This window comes from Brugia malayi (genome assembly GCF_000002995.4).
Source record: "Brugia malayi strain FR3 genome assembly, contig: Bm_v4_Chr4_scaffold_001, whole genome shotgun sequence".
Lineage (NCBI taxonomy): Eukaryota > Metazoa > Nematoda > Chromadorea > Rhabditida > Onchocercidae > Brugia > Brugia malayi.
Window position 1 is genome coordinate 8,522,432 of NW_025062478.1, and position 15,591 is coordinate 8,538,022.

General features: G+C 29.5%; 4 protein-coding genes across 4 annotated transcripts; 1 reads left to right on the plus strand and 3 right to left on the minus strand.

The window, feature by feature from the left end:
- Positions 1–2,649: 2,649 nt before the first annotated feature.
- On the plus strand, positions 2,650–3,655 carry Bm17770 (Uncharacterized protein; the record flags this gene model as incomplete). The annotated part of the gene is made up of 3 exons (XM_001901491.2): positions 2,650–2,746; positions 3,166–3,232; positions 3,610–3,655. 3 exons carry the CDS (start codon positions 2,650–2,652, stop codon positions 3,653–3,655), a joined length of 210 nt encoding a protein of 69 aa, XP_001901526.1.
- Positions 3,656–6,607: 2,952 nt separating this feature from the next.
- Bm876 (Uncharacterized protein) lies at positions 6,608–7,620 on the minus strand (the record flags this gene model as incomplete). Its single annotated transcript, XM_001901490.2, has 3 exons — positions 6,608–6,653; positions 7,056–7,125; positions 7,530–7,620. 3 exons carry the CDS (start codon positions 7,618–7,620, stop codon positions 6,608–6,610), a joined length of 207 nt encoding a protein of 68 aa, XP_001901525.2.
- A 3,580-nt stretch (positions 7,621–11,200) lies between these two features.
- Bm17771 (Uncharacterized protein) lies at positions 11,201–12,201 on the minus strand (the record flags this gene model as incomplete). The annotated part of the gene is made up of 3 exons (XM_043082150.1): positions 11,201–11,258; positions 11,643–11,706; positions 12,111–12,201. The coding sequence occupies 3 exons, from the start codon at positions 12,199–12,201 to the stop codon at positions 11,201–11,203; spliced, it is 213 nt and encodes a 70-aa protein (XP_042938084.1).
- A 2,607-nt stretch (positions 12,202–14,808) lies between these two features.
- Positions 14,809–15,338, minus strand: Bma-lsm-5.2 (Uncharacterized protein; the record flags this gene model as incomplete). Its single annotated transcript, XM_001901488.2, has 2 exons — positions 14,809–14,990; positions 15,245–15,338. The coding sequence occupies 2 exons, from the start codon at positions 15,336–15,338 to the stop codon at positions 14,809–14,811; spliced, it is 276 nt and encodes a 91-aa protein (XP_001901523.1).
- Positions 15,339–15,591: the final 253 nt, after the last annotated feature.

Genomic DNA, 15,591 nt, shown 5'->3' on the forward strand with positions numbered 1-15,591 from the left:
TGGCCGAATTTGAATAGACCATAGATTTTAAGATTTTCGTCGGTTGCTGACTTCGTAATTCTAAAGTAAATACTTTGGAGTCTTCTCTCATTTTTCATTTTTCTTCGTTCTCAGTATTTTCTATTCTCTTTGTTCCATTCCACAACTCTACATTCATAAATGTTATTTATTAATCATTCAATTTCATTATAAACGTTTATTTTAAATATTGCATTTTCAAGGAATTTTTTATAAATGCATATTTTTTTTGTCTCTTTACTTTTTAAGAGGTGGCTGTTGAGATGATAAAAAATTCCCTTTTAAAAGAATTGCCTTCCAGAAAAATTTCTAAGAGATATTCCAAATGATAACCAATCGGAAGAAAAATTTAACAAGTGCTTTCATAAGCAGAATCATTTTACAATAACATTTTTGTTTGTGCAACTCATACATGAATTATCAAACTATCACACATGACTGTTGATGATGGATATTCTCAAGAATACTTAAAGAATCAAGAAGGAATTTATAAGTGTTAAGATGTATAATGCAATGAATTTGTAAGCATATAAAAACTTCATTTGATTCCGAAAACTTTGGCTTAATATTTATTTTTCACTTTGGATCAATTAGACAGTAAGTTATTTCGAATATTTTGAGAGGAAATGGAAGTTATATTTATCATTTTTGTTTATGTTATGTTGTATGATTATACCGAGAAAGATTTCAACACCGTTTCAGAGACAAGAAAAGCTGGAATGTTGAAAATTTTCAGAAGTTGTTGGAAAGCTGGGATGTTGAAATTTTAGCAGTTCAGAAGAGTAAGTTAAAATGAAGCAGAGAATTTAGAAAAGTAGAGAAGTTATATATTTTTGAATTTCAATGTTTTTTTAATAATATCTTATTAGGAAGCATGTACTATTTGAGATTATTGTTTCGTTTCAGCTATCAATTGCTTTTGATTTTGTTCAGGTTTTAACTGTGTTTTGATGAAGTTGCATATCATTTGGATCTAGGAATGTTACAAAGGTTTCAGTAAGTTATTGAAAAAGGTTCCGAGGCATCCATTAACATCCAGTAATTTTTAATATCTAATCACGACTTGACAAATATGTAATTTACAACCTGAGCAGGTTGAGAACTTAAGGATTTGAATTAATATTGAAGGACTGATGCTATAAGATAGATTATAAATTAGTTATCGCTCAAACATATTTGGAAGAAAATCGCATGAATAAAATTCAATTTCTATTTTGCAAGGAAATATGCAATTAAAGAAATTTATTGTTAAAGCAAGTGTGAAAATTGAAATCTTTCGTATTATTATTTCCAAATTTATGATAGATAAAAAGAACGGAAAAAAATTATTCATTTTGGAATAAGGAAGAATTGGAAGGATTTTGGGAGAAGGACACGAAGAGAAGCATTAATTGTCTCTTCAGATAATTGCACCACATTGGATTGGAAATTTCAAATCGGTTCACTGCAGAATTGACATCTCACTATTTCAAATTAATTGCGAAAGAAATGAGAATTCTATAAGTTTAAATTGAAAAAATGTAGACAATATGAAGTGCGTATCATTCGCGTGCTTCTTTCACTTATCATTCTCTTCCTCTCCCAATCCTCAGGAGTTTTCAAAAATTGCTTCTGAGATTTGAATTTCTTAAAAGCCTTACTTATATTCATCTTTCTAAGTGCCTTAAATTTTTTATAGGCAAGATTTTACAAAAATTCGTAATCACAACGTTCCTATGATTAAAATACTGAAGTATTGGGCTTAGTGTGGGAAAAAAATATACATATATATATATATATATATATATATATATATATATATATATATAAGTTCTGCAATATATATCTTGCATATATTGAAGTAGTGCAACGTTATTTTATACTCCACTTTTAAGGATAAAACTTGTCATCACCTTCTTTTTCCCCAATTATTCACACTACATAAATATGAATTGTTTTACTTATTTTATTTTTACTTTTTTATTTGCTATTATGTTAATATTTGCTGATGTTTTCATCTTTTATTTCCCTACATTTATTTTTATTGATTTAAATAGGAAAGTATGGGAATTCTTGAAATTTCTGGATTCTCTTTTTTTTTTTCTATATTTTAACATAAAAACTTCAAAATCTGAACTATTACTACGTTAGGTTTTTTATCACCATCATTCTTTTAACTACACGAAATTCGCCCTAATTGTAATAATGTTTTTTTTTGATCTCGAAACATTACTTGTAAACTTTGGGCAAGTTAAATGTGTCACTAAATGGTTAAGCATCTGAAACCATTGACCCATGAACCGCATATGGATTTGAGGAACTGGTCTAAGTGCCATTTAAGACTATGTGCACGAAATTATATCAACATAGAAGTGTTGCAGAATTTCATAGTGAAACTCGATAACGTCGTCAAGTAACCTAATTTGCAAACAATCTTTCCTCTGAGCGAATATTTGTTGACATAGAAGTAATTTATTGAACGATTTGTGATTAGAAATTGTATTAAAGCAAAAAATTTTACAGTATTTAACTCATATTTATAGAGGATTTTGAAATAATCTTTTTTCAAAGTCTGCGTTGTTTTCCCTTTCATTGAGCTACTTGGTATCCCAACCTTCGTTATTACTATCTCAGTGCTACAAACTGCTAAGGATGAATCTGATAGTACTCAGTATTCTACTTATCACGCTATTCCAGCAGCAATATTTCGCCCAAGTAGCACCTCCTAACGATCTTTTCTATGAATTCAGTAAGTATTTCAGTTCATATCCATTGAATATTTCAATACTTCATATTTAAAAATTAAAAAATTTCGACGGATTTTAAATGACCGCTCTATATTGCTTGATGTTATCTTGCAATTTCTAAACATATTTCTTCTTATTTTAACATCTATGATGTTAAAATAAGAAGAAAAATGTATTAAAAGTACAGCAAATCATATGCAACTGTGAATAGTAAAGGAAAAAAGAGGATGAAGTGATGAAGAAATGGTATCTTCAATTATCTAAGCCTGGCTTAACATTTGATCACACTCTGCTCTGAAGCAGTGCTGATAGGATATACTTAATAGTAATTGATGCAAATTCCATCTAAGCCAAGCAAATCAAATTATTAGCCTATTTCAACCAACGATTATTTGTATCCTAATACTGCTTGTATTTTCAGTGAATCCGTATATGAATTCATTAAGATCACCAGATGTCAACATTTTATCATCATATGCAGATGAAAGGTTTCTATTTTCATCTTAAAAAATCAATAATGTTACTGAGCGGAATAAGTTCCAAGACAATCTACTAATGTATTATTTACATTGGAATTACCCCAATCTCAAAATTTCACTGAGTTTTTAAGAATTACAAATTTCCTTCACTTCAGTAATACTTATATTGCATGTGGTGATGTCTAAAAAGTTAGTTTTGAAATCTGATGTAATTGAATGAGTTAAAGTTTCATCTGCTGAAATGTGGAGAAAAACATCAATTAATCTATTATAATCTTCCCATATTTTAGTTAATTGCAAGAAGAAATTAACGATTCATATTAGAAGAGTAAAATGGAAAAAAATGAGTAAGTTAAATTCGATTTAAAAAATGCGCTTCATTTCAGATCATGGAAGCGAGCGCTGGGACCACGTCCTTTAAGATTTGGATGAAAACAGCTACCCGTTACACATGTCTATTTTTATCAAAAAGATTTTTGGAATTAGTTTTATCTTTGCCTCTCCCCCTTCCCTTTCTCGTCATACTATTTATTGATAACATATTTGATAAAATGATTAAGTGTTTGTTAACATAACATTTGTAATTACTTCAATGAACAGCTTGCAAACTGATACACTTAAATCAACAAAACTGCATGCACTGATCGAATAGGATCACGTATTCAAGACAATTATAGGATATTAGCATAGAAACGAGTGGAAAATCTTTTTAAAATCTCGGAGAAATTTAGAAAAGAGAATTTATTATAGAAAATGAATAGTATGAAGTAATAATATATGTGCAAATGATAGTGAACAAATTACTGCCTACTTTTCACAACTGTCGCCACAATGGCGAAGCTATAACCTAATGAACAAAGGCTGTTGTTTGAAATGACTTTAAGACGAATGTGTTCTGTAATGAGTCTGTTGTAAAGAATTTTATTCACTAACAACTGTGTTACACAAAATCTTATCTACATTGACAATACAATAATAATTTCATGGAGTTGTTATTTACGAGTACAGAATGAAACAGAAGAAATGGGAAATGAATGAGTGTGTAAGACTACCAAAATTGAAATATATGGACAGGCATTGAGCACTGTGCTATATAGTGTCCAACAGGTCTTTACATAGTAAGAGTTGGGTTTTAGCTTTATAACGAAAAATATAATTGTGTTCTGTTTCTCATAGGAATAGTTATTAGCTTAGAAAAAAACATTTCTACATTAGATTTGATTTGGAAGAAGTAATTTTCAATGTTAAAAAAGGGACATACTCTGCTTGTCATGAATTTTTTTGTCTTGAAAGGTTTTTTTATCAAGAATTAACAATAAATGGAATTTAAAGGGCTTAGTTTGATTCTGAAATAGGTAATTCATTTCAATTAATACATATCACTATCAGTGATATAGTCATAACTGTTGTACTTATTGACCGTGGAAACGACTTTATTGGCGTCGATTACGCTTACGTTATGAAACAGCAATCAAATGATTATTTGGATACACACGAAAGATTCAATTACAGCACAGCATAAAAACTGAGCTAAATGAATGAAATTCACTTCTTGATTTGGAATTATTCTTAAGGCATCCTTTTCGTCCTCTCTATTTCTCCCTCTCTCTCTCTTTCTTTGTTTTATGATATAGTTACCTTCTTTGCATTATTTGGTGAAAAAAAAAAAAAAAAAAAACTTTACGGAGATAAAAAATAAAACCATAAAAGAACTTCACAGCAAATATGCAGTAACATGGATTCTTCGACGTTAACTTTATTCAGAGACTTAAAAATACTTAATTTTTTAAAATGCATAACAATCCATTGTTCATATTTTATTTAGAAAAGTCTTTTCAGCAGAATTCAGGTTTATAAAAACTCCACATGTTACAATCACAAATGTTTACCCGTATAGTGATTTGCTTAACAGATTCAGTCAAAAAACGAAATATGGAACTTACCCGGTTGGTAACGCAAATGATATGGCATCGATCGGAGAAGTAACTCGTAACAACAATTTACTGGTGTTAATGAACCTATTCACATCATGCAAGCGAACGTGGATTCGTAACAGATCTAACTAAACAAACAGCTTATAACAATCCATTTCTAAATAAATACTGTTTAGCATTACATGACGTAAATATTGATTAGCATTATATGAAGCAAATATTGATCAGCCTATAGAAGAAAATATTTATTAGCACTATATTAGAGGAGGAAATTCTTAACGTCTGATGCTACGTAACATAACAATAACGTAAGCAATTGCTTGCAGAAATGCGATGACACATCATTCATTTATGTATTAGTTCCAGTTTTTCTCACAAGTTTTTAAATTTCAAAACTCCTAAAAGAGTTTCCTACAGGAAATGCTTACCACATTTGATTTCTCAAGAGTAGCGTAATGGACGTTAAGATGACCTCTCCAAATTGTACCATTAATACTTGCGGATCTGTGCAGGCTAAACGGGAAATTTCGGATACGTGTTTCATCGTCATTAATTTGTATCGATGAATTAGGTAAACTGCCGCTTATCAATCCAATAAAATGCAGAACAAATAAAAGTATTATTGAACAGCTGAACAGCATCTCTGTGACGAATCACTATCAGAAATTCAGGTCTCGAAGTTCAAATTGTAAATGAGTGGAGTATAAAACGCAATTTTTAAGCAATGCGTTACCCATAAAATGTAAATTAAGAGAAGGGATGCTATATCGATGAAGCCGAAAAATTATAATTAATTGTTGTCGAAATACTTTCATAACAACAAAATAATCAAAGTGATTCTGAATGAAATCAATAAACATAAATTTATATACCAACTGCTGTCTTATTTGAATATTTGCTAAACAAATATAAAGCTGTTTTAGTTTGGTTTTAGTCTTCTTTTTTGTTAATTTTGTATATTAATCCAACATTCATCTTCCAACTTATGTGCATTGCCTACAATGTCACCGTTTGTTAACAAAGAATGACCGACCCTATCCACGATATTGATAATTTAATTCTCTTATCACATATATGTAATTTAATCTAGATATTCGAAAAGTAGAAAAAAAAAGCAATGTTGTGAAAAGTAATTTGTTCACCATCATTTGCACATATATTATTACTTCATACTATTCATTTTCTATAATAAATTTTCTTTTCTAAATTTCTCCGAGATTTTAAAAAGATTTTCCACTCGTTTCTATGCTAATATTCTATAATTGTCTTGAATACGTGATCTTATTCGATCAGTGCATGCAGTTTTGTTGATTTATGCGTACCAGTTTGCAAGCTGTTCATTGAAGTAATTACAAATGTTATGTTAACAAATGGTTAAACATCTAGAGGATCTTATCAAATATGTTATCAGTAACCAGGAAGTATCATTTCATAATGATAATAGTTGTTTTCATCCAAATCTTAATGAAGGTGGAACTATCTCTCGCTTCCACAATCTGAAATAAAGAATATTTTCTTGAGATCGAATTTCAAAATTCCCTTTCTTTTAATTTTAATCTTCTAGTTTAAATTATAGTCGTTAATTATCTTCTTGTAACTAATTGAACAAATAGATAAGCAAGATTATAGCAGATTAAGTGTTTTTTCCCACATTTCAGCAGATGAAATTTTAATTCAGCCAGTTACATCAGATTTTAAAACCGACTTTTTAGAATTTCTTCATATTATCACATTCCGTGTGAATATCACTAGGATTGTAATTCCTAAAAAATCCATGAAATTCCTAAGGTTGGAATAATTCCAACCTAAATAATATATTAGTAAATTGGCTTGCACCTTGTTCTATTTACTAGTAAATTATTGCTTTTTTGATAAAAATTATGGAAATTAATAGGCACTTTATATCTCCATTTGGCAATGAACCGTCGGCATCTGACGATCCCAATACATTATTCATATGCCGATTCACTGAAAATACAAGCAGTATTAGGATACAAATAATCGTTGGTTGAAATAGGCTAATAATTTGATTTGCTTGGCTTAGATGGAATTTGCATCAATTACTATTAAGTATATCCTATCAGCACTGCTTCAGAGCAGAGTGTGATCAAATGTTAAGCCAGGCTTAGATAATTGAAGATACCATTTCTTCATCACTTCATCCTCTTTTTTCCTTTACTATTCACAGTTGCATATGATTTGCTGTACTTTTAATACATTTTTCTTCTTATTTTAACATCATAGATGTTAAAATAAGAAGAAATATGTTTAGAAATTGCAAGATAACATCAAGCAATATAGAGCGGTCATTTAAAATCCGTCGAAATTTTTAAATTCTTAAATATTCAGTGGGTGTGAACTGAAATACTTACTGGATCCAACGAAAGGAGGAGGTGCTGCTTGGGTGAAATATTGTTGGTGGAACAGCGTAATAAGTAGAATACTGAGTACTGTCAGATTCATCGTCAGTAGTTTGTAGCACTGAGAAAGTAACAATGAAGATTGAGGACACAAATAGCTCAGTGAAAAAGAAAACAACACAAGTTTTGGAAAAAAAAAATATTTCGAAATCCTTTATAAATATGAGTTAAATGATAATTCATGAAATCATTCCTAAGTCAATAAATATTCGCTAGAGGGATCATCGTTTATAAAGGCAAATTTTTAGCATAATTTGGCAAGAACAGATTGAAATTCTAACATATTTTGTAAAAAAATTGCTATAAAGTCTTTTGAGCACAGTTTGCTTGCTCATAAAATAAAATAATCTATTTATGGCACATTTTGTTTCATGATATTTGATAGCATGATTTATGATAGCACAGTTTTATGACAGCACAATCTGTCAACAAGAAAAAAAAATTCATAATTTGCTCATAAAATAAAATAATCCATTTATGGCATATTTTATTTTATAATATTTTAGAGGAAAACGAAAAACTTCCATTTTTCATTTGAGATGGAAGTTGGGCTAAGATAGTAAAAGGAAAGGATGCTTGGCGATGAGCAATAATCTTGCTTATCTATTTGTTCAATTAGTTACAAGAAGATAATTAACGACTATAATTTAAACTAGAAGATTAAAATTAAAAGAAAGGGAATTTTGAAATTCGATCTCAAGAAAATATTCTTTATTTCAGATTATGGAAGCGAGAGTTAGTTCCACGACCCTTAAGATTTGGATGAAAACAATTAACCTGTCATTCTGTTTTTATCAAAACATACTTTTGATTACTTTTTTTTGACTATTTGATAAGATCTTATAAATGCTTAACGGTCTGTAAACATAACATTTGTAATTACTTCAATGAACAGCATTCAAACTGATACGCATAAATCAACAAAACTGCATGCACTGATCGAATAGGATCACGTATTCAAGACAATTATAGGATATTAGCATAGAAACGAGTGGAAAATCTTTTTAAAATCTCGGAGAAATTTAGAAAAGAAAATTTATTATAGAAAATGAATAGTATGAAGTAATAATATATGTGCAAATGATGGTGAACAAATTATTGCCTACTTTTCACGACATTCCTTCATCATTTGAAATTTATTAGCAAAGAGGTCCATTTTGCAGTTCATGATGTCTTAGTACAATCTATTAGGATTTTTTTGTATAATGATAAATTTAAATTATTGCTTCAAAAATTGTCGGGAAAGAATATCTCTTGGGATCAAACCACAAATGAAGAAGATACAAAATTATGGAATGAACAAATAAGTGGCCAAAAATCGTAAACATTTGCCATGATTCATCGTATGCTTCTCAAATGGAATTAACAAAATTAACGTCTTCACTGGCAGCGTACACAATGATAATATGTGCACAAAATCGGGGGAAAAAGAAAAAAAAAAAGACATTTTTCATCTTTGCCAAATCAATTGCTACGTCAATTCAAAAACCAATTAGATAGTTGTCGTAATACTTGTCGTAATAAGAGCTGCTCAGTTTTTGGTAATGGAAAATTTATGAATAATTTTATGGTTAGATTTTTAAAGTGCATTTACATCGACCACAAAATTATTTCCAACTACTACCAGCTCTTATACAGAATTGAAATGAAGAAATAAGGAAGGTGAAAATTTCCTATTACATTCCCATCGAATGTAATTCAATTGACATGGAAATTAAGCGACTCCCACTCTAAAATGTTAAAAAATTATGAACTATAGTAGAATAAAAACATGACTAAAGGAAAAAGAATTAGACTGGTTATAGCGGCGAGTCGAAATTAAAGACCGTGAGGAATCGAAATTAAATGTTATGAACCAATTCCTATCCAAGAAATAAAACTTATTGACAGAAATCGTTTTAGTAAATGGTTAAGATTCTAATAGGAACAGCTTGGATCCTCAAATTTATAAAATTGACAATGAAATAAAACTTGTCATGGATACAGCCAATTTCAACTCAGAAAAATCAATTTACAGACGATGATTACAAAATTAGCAGAATAGATATTATTCAGATTAATGCGATTGGACGGTTTGACTGAAAAGAAAATAGGTAAAGAAAAATAGATCTATTACAGTGAATCGATGATCAAGAAGTCGATTGGAAAACTCAGAGCTGAAGGAAAGTTGTCGTGAAACTTAAAGCGTCTATTATTTGTAGCTTAGAGTTAAATTGGACTTTCATATGCTCAAGAGCCTTCCTTATTTGTTACTGTAGTTGATATAAACAAATGCGTTGAGTGGAAGATCTATTCTAACGATTTTATTCGCTAACAACTACGATACACAAGTATTAATATATAGTCTATAGAAACAATATACTGGTAATTTTGTAGAAATATCGAGTAGTAAGATGAAGGAAATGAATTAATTGAGAGGGAACTTGAGACGTTTAAATGAACTGAATTAAATCAATGCGGGAGAGCAGCTAAACTATTGCTGGTACAAAAAAGGGTTTATCTTTATCTACTGGGCATTAACTTACAAAAAGCATTCAAACAGGAATTAAGACAAATTTTAATATTGTGGATAATATAATTTTATTTGATATATTTTGTAAGTTATTTGGAGATTCGAGTGATTATTTCGAGTCTTGCGACAAAACTAGCACATATCTAATCTATCTCCTAAGGTATAGTAATTTAGGAATCGAGCTTTTCATACAACGAGAACTTAAAAAATTATCCAAAAAATATCTTTTCATAAAAAATGTGTGATATTAGCTATTTTCATCCAAATCTTGAAAATTTTGGATCTACCTTTCACTTTCATAATCTGAAATGAAGCGTATTTTTTAAATCGAATTTTAACTTTTTCTTCTTTTTTTTCCATTTTACTTTTCTAATTTGAGTCGTTAATGATCTTCTTGTAGTTAACTGAATAACTAAAGGAAAAATTACAAATTAATTGATGTTTTTCCCCCACATTTCAGCAAATGAAATTTTAACTCAATCAATTATATCAGATTTTCAAACTGACTTCTTAGGATTCCTTCATATTATCACATTCAATGTAAATTCCTAAAAAATTCCTGATATTCCACTTATTTGTTCATTCCATAATTTTGTATCTTCTTCATTTGTGGTTTGATCCCAAGAGATATTCTTTCCCGACAATTTTTGAAGCAATAATTTAAATTTATCATTATACAAAAAAATCCTAATAGATTGTACTAAGACATCATGAACTGCAAAATGGACCTCTTTGCTAATAAATTTCAAATGATGAAGGAATGTCGTGAAAAGTAGGCAATAATTTGTTCACCATCATTTGCACATATATTATTACTTCATACTATTCATTTTCTATAATAAATTTTCTTTTCTAAATTTCTCCGAGATTTTAAAAAGATTTTCCACTCGTTTCTATGCTAATATCCTATAATTGTCTTGAATACGTGATCTTATTCGATCAGTGCATGCAGTTTTGTTGATTTATGCGTATCAGTTTGAATGCTGTTCATTGAAGTAATTACAAATGTTATGTTTACAGACCGTTAAGCATTTATAAGATCTTATCAAATAGTCAAAAAAAGTAATCAAAAATATGTTTTGATAAAAACAGAATGACAGGTTAATTGTTTTCATCCAAATCTTAAATGAGCCAAATGAAATGGCTCCTCTACTTTTCGCTTCCATAATCTGAAATGACGCAAATTGAATTTTAACTTTTTTCCTTCTCTTCATTTTACTTTTCTAATTTGAGTCGTTAATTATATTCTTTCAGTTAGCTGAATAAATAAAGGAAAGATTACAAATTAATCGATGTTTCTTCCCACATTTCAGCGAATGAAATTTTAACTTAATCAATTACACTAGATTTTAGATTCCAAACTAACTTTTAGGGTTCCTTCGTTGTTATCACCATAGTTAAGGAAGTTTTTAATTCTTAAAAAAATCCGTGAAATTCTTAAAGTTGAAATAATTCCAACTTAAATAATATGTCAGTAAATTGGCTTGCACCTTGTTCTATTTACTAGTAAATTATTGCTTTTTTGATAAAAATTATTGCAAATTAATAGGCACTTTTTATCTCCATTTGGCAATGAACCGTCGGCATCTGATCCCAATACATTCATATACGGATTCACTGAAAATACAAGCAGTATTAGGATACAAATAATCGTTGGTTGAAATAGGCTAATAATTTGATTTGCTTGGCTTAGATGGAATTTGCATCAATTACTATTAAGTATATCCTATCAGCACTGCTTCAGAGCAGAGTGTGATCAAATGTTAAGCCAGGCTTAGATAATTGAAGATACCATTTCTTCATCACTTCATCCTCTTTTTTCCTTTACTATTCACAGTTGCATATGATTTGCTGTACTTTTAATACATTTTTCTTCTTATTTTAACATCATAGATGTTAAAATAAGAAGAAATATGTTTAGAAATTGCAAGATAACATCAAGCAATATAGAGCGGTCATTTAAAATCCGTCGAAATTTTTAAATTCTTAAATATTCAGTGGGTGTGAACTGAAATACTTACTGGATCCAACGAAAGGAGGAGGTGCTGCTTGGGTGAAATATTGTTGGTGGAACAGCGTAATAAGTAGAATACTGAGTACTGTCAGATTCATCGTCAGTAGTTTGTAGCACTGAGAAAGTAACAATGAAGATTGAGGACACAAATAGCTCAGTGAAAAAGAAAACAACACAAGTTTTGGAAAAAAAAAATATTTCGAAATCCTTTATAAATATGAGTTAAATGATAATTCATGAAATCATTCCTAAGTCAATAAATATTCGCTAGAGGGATCATCGTTTATAAAGGCAAATTTTTAGCATAATTTGGCAAGAACAGATTGAAATTCTAACATATTTTGTAAAAAAATTGCTATAAAGTCTTTTGAGCACAGTTTGCTTGCTCATAAAATAAAATAATCTATTTATGGCACATTTTGTTTCATGATATTTGATAGCATGATTTATGATAGCACAGTTTTATGACAGCACAATCTGTCAACAAGAAGAAAAAATTCATAATTTGCTCATAAAATAAAATAATCCATTTATGGCATATTTTATTTTATAATATTTTAGAGGAAAACGAAAAACTTCCATTTTTCATTTGAGATGGAAGTTGGGCTAAGATAGTAAAAGGAAAGGATGCTTGGCGATGAGCAAAAGCGTTGTTTTAACATGAAATGGAACTATCCCTTTGTCAGACCGCCAGTTAAGTCTTTATATTGATCAGTGAACTGTTATTCCACAACTAATGAATATTTCAGTTAAGATAAATTGTGAATGACAAGACTATCATTATCATTTAAGATATACTTATTTCAGATAAATTCATTTTTATGACAAAAGAATTTGAATTTTATAAAAGACGAAACTTAGAAAATATGTATTCTTCCAAACGCAGTCAATATTGTCGTAATAATCAGCACTTACATAAATGATATCCAAGGTAATATCCATATTACAAATCATTGCACTCGATATCTTATCTAAATTTGAATAAGTGCAAAAATTTTGATGACTGAAATTAATCTTAATGAATATTTTTTATTCGATCTGATAAATTTAATATAAATTGAAAATGTATCGTCGATAGCCAGTTCAGATAAGATATGTTCCAAAATTAGCGCTCTATAAGAAATCTTTAAAGGTTAAAATCTGGCTGAGATGAAGCGATTTCTCAAAAAATCTTAATTACTGAATCACAGAAAAATTATACAACTCTTAAATATATTTTCCAAAATATAATATTTCTTTAAGAATGATGGGTTGATTACTTCAATAATGCTATATATTGAAAATGAGTGACCGTATATTTACATTTCAGTGGCTATTGTCAAAAAATTATCTTTTGTCGCAGCGAGTAGTTTTCTCAAAAAAGGAAAAAGAATTGCAAATAGGCAAAGGTCGGCGTAAATCGGTATCCTCAATAGTGTTTTTGCTCCATATCACAGCAATCTCAAAAATTCAACTTCTAGGATACAAGCAATAAATTTGCCTCGAACCTACTTTCTTTCACCTTTTCTTTATCAAGCAATATATCTACTTCGGCAGTTTAATAACCTTTACGTTTACTAAGCTTCCTTCAACAAACCTTCTTCACGACGTCATGATCATGAAATACTGTCTATTTCGAAAAATTAGTTACCGAAAGAAGTCACTTTTTTTATTCCGTTGATTAGGAAACAACTGAACATCACATCTTGACTTTGCAAATTGCAGCCCAGAAAAAATTACGCTTAATTTTGGTAACTGTGGATAGTTTAGAAATTTTGAAGATATCTTATTCTTTTGCAAAAAAAAAAAATTATATGGTTTTATATGTAACCTGCTTATTGAATAACAAATAGAGCATTCATTCGACTAGGCACTGAAAATTTAATTAAAGCGCTACAGAGGAAGAAATCATTCCTTACATTTTTCTCTATCAAGATTTGCAGAACGAGGAATGTTTTCATTTGTTTCAAGAAATACTGCACATTTAAAAGTTCCATAAAACTTATACTTACAAACTTAATGTGAAATTCAGAAATAACTTTTTATGAGTGGAAAACAACATAACAACATAGAGGCAACGAAAAAATACATTATTAGGACAGGTAACCGCGTCCTTTTAAAATTATATGCTATAAAAAATGCATATTCATTATCGTCAATTTAAATCGTTCCATCATAAATTCTTGAAATATGGGAATACTCTTTCTTTCCAGAACTCAGAACCACTTAATATGCATGTTTTAAGAGCGAAAAATGACACTATTCACAAAATTCCATTTTCTTCAAATACAATACTGTTAGGAACAGTCAACAGAAAAAAAAGAATATTTGAAAGGAATCGAGCTGCCAAAATACTTGAATTTAGTATGAAACACTTACAATGATATTTTCATCCTCGAATTTTAAATCACTGAGAAAAAAAACAAAGAAAGCTATTTTGATTCGAAATCTCTGTAAACTCTCGACGATTTTTCTTGTTGCTTATAGTCAAATACAGTAAAATTAAGTTGTCAGGTTGAAGAGCATATTTAAAAGCGAGAAATTTTAAAAAGTCTCCTTTATCGGAAGACCAAAATTAGGAACAAAGTCAAATAATTGAGAACTGTAAACAATAAAAAATTTAAGTAATTGAGAACTGTAAACAATAAAAAATTTGGACGTTTTATGACAAAATGTTCAATATTTTAATACAAAATACATTTATAGAAGCAAAAAAATTGCAAAAATTAAACTTCAGGACCTTCGCCTCCAGGTACCAACATTGTGATATGATTACCATTCAGTAAAATGGTATCTAATTTCGTTACTCTTTTACCGTCAACCGTATTTTCGTACTCCACAACATCTTCTAATACCATATTGACGTAGTCGTCAAAACCTGTTAAAGTTCCAACAATCTCTTTTTCACCTATAACGAAATTCACATACACAAATTTACTTCGATATCTGTAGAATACTGTAAACACATAATATATGGCACATTCATTTTAATATCTAAAAATAGATGAATGCTCAGCCATTGCAAAAAATGAAATTAGCATAAGATATAGATGATGGCTAATGCTCACTAATAATTCGTCGCTTTAGGGATATTTGACTAATGCAATCATATGTACGAGTCGAACCTGATACCATTAAATCCTTTTTATTACTCTAACTAACCTTTCATAATAACCCAAATCCTGGAACCAATACATTTGTCTACCAATTCCAACGGTAGTAACGTCGACGGATTCGATGATGTAGAATTCGACATATCTAGAAAAATGGAACAAGGAAGGCATAAAAGTATTGAATTCCGGAGTTTCGATGAATATATACTACCATTCCAAATATTCTAATTTGTTTTTCATAGCCTCATATTCGATTTCTAGACTTCTGCCAATTCAGAATTTATTTGAATGAAATAAGGTATCATAAAACCATGTATTTCATCAAATCCGATGTTAAATGAAAATAACATAAAAGACGCGTGTATTAAAGCTAGCTTGGTTAAAAAAATGAGAAAT